Raw genomic sequence first — 7,469 nt, forward strand, 5'->3', positions numbered from 1 at the left:
TTTTTTTTTTTTTTAGTTTGGGAGCATCTCAACAACACCCAACTCTAAAGTTATGGAAAGCTAGTTAGACAATATTAGGAAATCTCTATTAATAAGCATTAATCAAGAACTTTCACAGTTAAACGCCACATTTACTCTCTCTTATAGGCCTACACGTACACACACACACTCAATGCACAAACACGCACACAATCCTGGCCTCAGGATTAAATTTAGAGCCCTATCAGATTAACATGGTCTGCGACTCATACACTCAGAAATGGCAACAGAAAGAAAGTTTCAAGTTACACCTCAACAACCTCATATGGTCCAAAAATAAAACTGGGGCTTGAGCGAGTGGATGCCAAGCAGTGGGGGAAAGGTTTGGCCCTTGGAGCATGTACAAGTGACAGGTGTCTGTCATTGTAATTCAGGGCAAACTCACTTCAAAGTGAATATTAGAAACACCATCTCATTTCTGCCCCTGGTGGCCAGCATAGATGTCATCAATCTATAATGGAAAAAATACATTCTGCAGGCTTGGCTTCTCATGATGTATCATTTAGCACACAATGTTCTTGTTGACTTTAAAACATGGGCTTGGTTGTATGTGTGTTTTAAGCTGTCTGTTTGATGTTTCTTTCCCTCTGGTTAGTGTTGGTGATGTTTAGGAAATAATTTATGGGATTTGACCATAATAACTGCAGAGTGTGAACAGATTTGCTTGTTCAGATCAATTATCATTTCAAGAGCCTTTGTGGTGTTGAGGTGCAATTTGTTGTTGGCACACCACAATGTAAGTCAATCCACTTCCCTACTGTGAAGACTTGCATCTCAATTTATATTGCGAGCAGTGAGAGTGGTAAACAGTGGGTATGTTCAGAATGGTATATCACCATACTGCTAGACTGTAGCGTTTCCTGCACTGCAGAGCTGCCTGACTAAACTGGGGATTCCCCTAGAGTTCTCTAAGAAACACTTTTTTTTATGAATCATATAAAAATCGTATGAAGCAACAAGTAACTGTTTATTAATTGTTTGTTATTTTTAGCATCTGATTAACTTACTATTTGATCAGGACATTTGTACTCAAAACTAGACTGAAAATGTTTTTAATGTAGTCTTTTATGTTCACCAGGGTTGCATTTATTTGGTCAAAAATACAGTAAAAATTATAGTAATACTGTGAAATATTTTTTTGCAATTTAAAACAATCATATTTCTTATTTTAAAATTTGTTTTAATTCTATGATGGCAAAACTGAATTTTTAGCAGCCATTACTGCAGTCTTCAGTGTCACAGGATCCTTCTGAAGTCTTTTAAATATGTATCAATATATATCAGAAGTGACAGAATACACATTTACAATATTACAAAGTATTTCTTTAGAATGCTTTAGAACATTCTATTCCTCAAAGAATCCTGAAAAAAAATGAACCGTGGTTTCCACAAAAAAATGTAAGTAGCAAAACACTGATAATAAGAACCATTATTCATGATTGACAACCAAATCAGAATAACAGGATGATTTCTGAAGGATCATGTGACACTGAAGACTAGAGCAATGGCTGCTCACAGAAATAAATTGCATTTTAAAATGCATTCAATATAGAAAACATTTCACAGGATTACTATTTGTATTGTATTTTTAATTAAAAAATGCAGCCTTGGGGAGCATACTTCTTTCAAAAACATGCTCATTTTCCCAAATTTTTAACAGCTAGTGTGTGTGTGTGTACACTTTTTATATATGTATACAATTTATATTCATTTATTATTTAGTCCACACAATAAAAGTCAATAGGTCCTGCATTTTTCAGATCCCATTGACTTTCATTGTATTGGCAAAAACAGCCAAAACATTCCTTAAAATATATTCTGTTGTGTTCCATAGAAAAACAAAACTCATACAGTTTTGGAATGACATGAGGGTGAGCAAAGGATGACAGAACTATCCCTTTACGCACACAGTAGTCATTTGGCAGTACTGCAATCTCCGTACCACACGTCCTTGATGGGTGTGTATTATGCAATTTAGCACCGTAAAGACAAAAAGAAATGAACAACCTGACACTTTTTGAATCTATTACAGTGTTTAGTGATCCATTCCAAAAGCAACAGATACACTGGCCCTTTAGGAGTTAGACAGCACCAATACAGTTCAAATCTGCTATGCATGCACTCAAAACCAGAACAGCTGGTAGCCATTTGGCAAAGGCTGGTAACTTCCAAAATGTAAAACAATCCATTGAAACGATTGAGAAAACAGACACCAATTCTCACCTTTTTTTTTTTTTTTCTACAGACAAAACCGACAAAGATAACAGTGATCTAACACGCTAGTTTCTGTTCAATGTAAGCACAGTGGCACAGGTGACAGGCAAACTAACTAACTTATGTGATAGATAGAAATGATAAAACTCAACATGGTTAGTCTTGATCAGGTCCTCTGATTCGAACACACTGGAAGACAACTGGATACAAGAGGAAAATAACACTGAAAACAAAAGTGGAAAAGTTAGGCGTGACCTTCACAATTTGACCTTTAGATTTGGCAGTTTCCATTTCGGCACTTGCACAAGGTATGCTTTAATATTCTTCCCTGATTGAGGAATTGCTCACAGTAGATATTAGTAAATGGCTTTGCAAGAATTACTGGGTTTTGGCTTTTATTTCTTCCAAAGCAACAGTTTCTAATGCAGACCAAACATGGCCTGACTACTTAAAAATAATGATATACAAAAGTTTCATAGTAACTTTCCCTCAATCATGGAAGAAATATTTAGAAATATTAACATAACCATTAAATGTAATACAATGTTACATAAAATAATCAATATAACATTTAGACTCATATATTAATATTAGCCATGTTAGAATCGGATAAATTAAAAGAACCAAAACCACTGAGGAACTACTTCTGCCGTTCCTATATAATCCCAAACAATAACAAAATGCAGTCCATACTGATTAAAAGCAAATTCCAGAGCATGCTATTTCACAAGTGTCTCTTTCTCTCTGATCAGACGATGCATACAGAGTTGTGTGGGGTGGGAAAAGTACAAGGAAAGAAAATAAGAAGCACAGAAATAGCAGAATTGAGAATTGAGTTTGCTCTGTGAATTATACTGAAAAAAGGTAGAAACAAACAATCATGCCCTTTTCACAAAAGGACATCATTTGTAGTGTAACATTTTACCAACAGATCCTGTTATTAAGCAGTAGTGGTTTAAGGCCTCATTTTTAGTTTGCTTTAGACTACAGCTATTACAGAAGTGAGCATTTGGTACTAAACATTTGATTTTAAAAAATTGCATGCGAGTGACATCAATTTAAAAGGGCACATTTTTATGTAGCAGTGATGCTCACAAAGGCCATGCCACTTCTGCACTTTCTGCAGTGAAAATATATGAAAGGCAGGATAAGATTCCGGTTCTTTCCATTCAGCTTGACACAGATAATCTAGTTGACTACATGCAGGGATGGGTCCAACAACAAGCTAGTCAGTTAGTGAGGTTGACTAGATTATCTAGATTTTTAGTACATCCATACACATTCATACATCCATTTGAGTATCCCAGTACAAGTGATGCCAAGTTTAGTTAAAAACTGTTAACGAACTATAAAACTGATTAGTCGACGAGCGTGTCAGGCAACCCGTTAAGGGCCAGATTTACTGGGGAAAATTAGTGTGAGACCACAATACCATAAAAGCGCTGACAGGAGTGGAAAGTTTTGTGGGTGATCTACTGACAATGTGCAAATTAACATCATTTCCAATGACCAACGCAATCAACCGCAAAACAGGTTAAGACATGCTTTTTTGGGTGTTAAATAATGGTTAACTGACTACCACAAACCTAAAATCCTCTCTTCCCATTAATTTTGTGTCTTAAAGGGAAATGCCTACAAATGTATAAAATAACCGTGTCCATGCCTTTTCATAAATTTTTCACTGTGATCTCTTTAGTAAATCCTGACAGTAGTTTTTTTAACACCAAAAAAGAGTTTGTAAATCTGGCCCTAAATTAGTTGATTCTGAAAAGAAGTCATTTTGGACATCCCTATCTAGAAACACTGAGAGAATCCAAACTTTCATTCATTCATTCAAGCTACTTGTAACATGACTGTACTTACAGAATCCCCACAATTCCTTCTCTATATGGTTTAACCACATAACAAAGCAGCAGTTTTTCTACATGCTGATTTTAGTCTGATACTAACAGTAATCGTGACACTGACAGCGTGAATGATATGCAAACGAGAACTGTACAGTCCTTCCCTACCACAGGATTTGAGTCGACCAATTAATTAGAATCGCTAACCCATTAAAAGAATTTTTGTGCGTTTATGTTAAACGAAATGTAAGCCATTTGGTGTGGGATTTTTATAGGTTACCATTGTGTTGGCAGCTTGAACATCTATAGCCAATGAAAAAGGGCCAAATCAATGGCTACGCTTATGTGATGAGTACGACATGGCACATAAGGCCAACCGGCAAAGTCAGTTAAAGCTTTTGTGTTAAAGACTTCATATGAAAAAAAAAAGTTTAACAAAGCAGTAGAGCCACCTTCTCCCAAATACACAAAAATGGCATCAATATTACATCTCGGTTTAGTGGAGAAAAAAAAAGAATGGGAAAAAGACCAATATACATGACATAAAATATAATTACAAAACAGAAAGGGTCTGGTGAAACTCCAGATGACTTAAGGCATTTGCCAAGACGAGTAAAGGCAGCTATAAGTTCAGGCTTTTAAAATGCATGAACCTTTTCCTTCTGAGCCCAAACGCTCACAAGAAATATACAAAACTATTTGGTAACAAAAGTTTACTATATGTTATAAAACTGAAAAAGGTGAAAAATGTACCTTAGCTAAAGCTTATAAAATTATATATCAATAAAAATAATAATAATAATAATAATAATATTCCTTGGTCCGTAAAAACTATATTACTATGATAACTTTTCTTCCAAGCCTGGCGAAACAGTGCATTAAGCCCTTTAGTAGAAAACAACATCACTCAAAGCCACTTCCAGCTTGCACTTACTTAGAAAAGGCTTGGTTTTGAAAAGAAAGTGTTTTTCGTTGTTGTTTTTTGATTGTTTTTATGTAAGGCTAATGCATTGATCCTGTGGCATCTTGATCCACGGCACACATCACTTCTTTAGCCACTTCCCCCGGCGTGAGGAAACAGACTGAAAAAGAACTGCAACAAAGAGAGAGAGAGAGAGAGCAGAAAAGAGACATCTTCATTTGTTCTGTCCAGTCTTTGTGTGAAGTCTTGTCTCTCTTTTCTTCTCTCTCTGGCACCATTATCCATTTTTGTGATCCGTATCCCATGAATCTATGCAGGAGAGTCTACGAGTGGACGAATCACCATCTCTCACAAAGGCTCACATACTCACACATGCAAACACACACTGAGATTCCCAGGTTAGGAGACAGACATAGCCGAGGAAGAGGAAGATGAAGACACGCTCCCTGTTGCTGCGTATCCTGCCTGGCTGTCGACGGCTGACTGCAGCAGTAGGCTGGTGGATGAAGATGGTGAGGTGGAGGAGTTGCTGTTGGCCCGCAGTATGGCTCCCGCGGCGCTGCAGTGAGGACGTGGTCCCGGCTCTGGCGTGTAGGTAAAAGTCAAAGCTGTGGAGTAGATGATGCCATCATTACGGACCAAAGTCACAGGAACCTGCACTGGCTGCCGAACCCAACGCCACCCCTCACGGAACGCAGAAATGTCGGGAACCACGCAGAGCACACTTTCGCCACACCTGCAGGAAACAGAATGTGGAACTATGAATTGCTGACAATAATGTAATGAATATTCTCAATATATTTGTAACGATTATGCTCACAGGAAAACATAAATAGAGATTAATATATCACAGGGTATCTGCACAAGTTAAGACTTTAAGACCTTTATAACCAGAGTTATATCTAATAAAAACCATACAATCTCAAAATAAATTCTGCATGTTAGATTCTTTAACTTCATTAAAAATTCCGCAGTATACATTCAATAAAGACTTTAAATACTGAAGACTGAAAATACTCTAGACATGTATTATTTTTTATTTTGTGTAGATAGATAGATAGATAGATATCAATTGCAATGTACAATGTTGTTTAAAGAAAGGTAATAAACAGATTGTGCAGATACTAGTAAAATCTACACAATGTATGTGTTAAATAACATTCTTAGTCTTTCCTTCATGTGACGGGGCATGAAGACAACCTACAAGAGTTTGTTGAATTAAATGCCAGATAAAGTTTAATGTGCAACCAAAATACCAATAATAACCTTAAAAAACGTTTGTATGCATAATGCACCAACATGCACAAGGACGCTTATTTAAACATTTTAATGACTTGCTAAAAAAAAAAGATTATATGCATAATGCACAACTTTTAATTATGAACAAGCCCAATTTTATTTTTTTTTAAAAACAAGCCCAATATTCACCAGGACTCTTATTTTAAAATGTGCATGATTCACTACTGCCAGGTGCTGTTCTATTTGCTGAACTGTACAGCACTGTAACTGGTGTGGTGGTTTTACCTGTACATTGTGTCTGCCTCTACATCTCCAAACCAGACTCTTAGGTTAGGCGTGAAGTTCTGTCCTGTGAGTTCCAGCATGGCAACGTCTCCTCCTCCATTCAGCTACAACATAAAGGGTTCAAGGTTACTTTCTTACAAAAACTATGACAGATTGTCCATGCTCTTTTATTATAAAACAGTTCGATGTAATACGTAGTCATGCATTACCTGTAAACTTTCAACAACAGGCACGGGTGTGACAGGTGAGGGTACAGGGCCCATCCCCTCATAGAAAGTGTACTCTGCTTTGTCTGTGCTGATGATTGTCCATGACGCCCCATCGTTGACCATTTCTTTATTCGTTTCTTTGGGACAGGGTGTGGCCTGAGAGTAGAAGGAAACTATTTCAATTATTTAACATTTAAAAGGCTACAGAGCCTCAAAATCATTAAGAAGATGAGAATTCAAAGACTAATTTAAAAAACAGGAATTGCAATTCTAACAGATGTGTCATGTTTTCATCAATTATAGGGCATTATTTCAAATCTATGCAGCAAAAGCACATTTCTAGAAGTACCGGTGGACTGACCTGGAACTGAATTATCCTCTCTTGTGACAAGCAGAGATACATCCTCTCTGTATCTTTAAGGTAGAAGGCACATTTATGTAGTTGGGACACAGGATCATCGGCGTCCATTAGCGCTGTCTGCTTGTCCACTTTACGAATGATCTACACAGAAACACACAACATTTCACCTTCAAAAAAATCCTTGCTATTTACATTGTTACACAAACATATTTGAGTCACAGCTATATTGCAAGGGTTAAAGCAAAAAAAAAATCCTGAGCCTGAACTTTTTTCCGGGGGTTGCGGGGGCGGACACATACACAGGGTTATTTGGCAAACAAAAAAAAGAACGTTATTTGAAAATGATTTTCCTTGAA

General features: G+C 36.8%; 1 protein-coding gene across 2 annotated transcripts in view; it reads right to left on the reverse strand.

The window, feature by feature from the left end:
* Positions 1–4,918: 4,918 nt before the first annotated feature.
* Positions 4,919–7,469, reverse strand: part of LOC107742494 (recombining binding protein suppressor of hairless-like) — a 10,763-nt gene continuing 8,212 nt past the window's right edge. For both annotated transcript variants that reach the window (XM_016555471.1, XM_016555472.1), the window contains exons 8-11: positions 7,114–7,254; positions 6,753–6,908; positions 6,544–6,647; positions 4,919–5,755 (exon numbers count right to left, since the gene is read on the reverse strand). In XM_016555471.1, coding sequence (XP_016410957.1) covers positions 5,419–5,755; positions 6,544–6,647; positions 6,753–6,908; positions 7,114–7,254 — 738 coding nt within the window. In that variant the 3' untranslated portion in view covers positions 4,919–5,418. The remainder of the gene's footprint in view (positions 5,756–6,543; positions 6,648–6,752; positions 6,909–7,113; positions 7,255–7,469) is intronic.

This window comes from Sinocyclocheilus rhinocerous, unplaced genomic scaffold (assembly GCF_001515625.1).
Source record: "Sinocyclocheilus rhinocerous isolate Xijiao unplaced genomic scaffold, SAMN03320098_v1.1 scaffold496, whole genome shotgun sequence".
NCBI lineage: Eukaryota > Metazoa > Chordata > Actinopteri > Cypriniformes > Cyprinidae > Sinocyclocheilus > Sinocyclocheilus rhinocerous.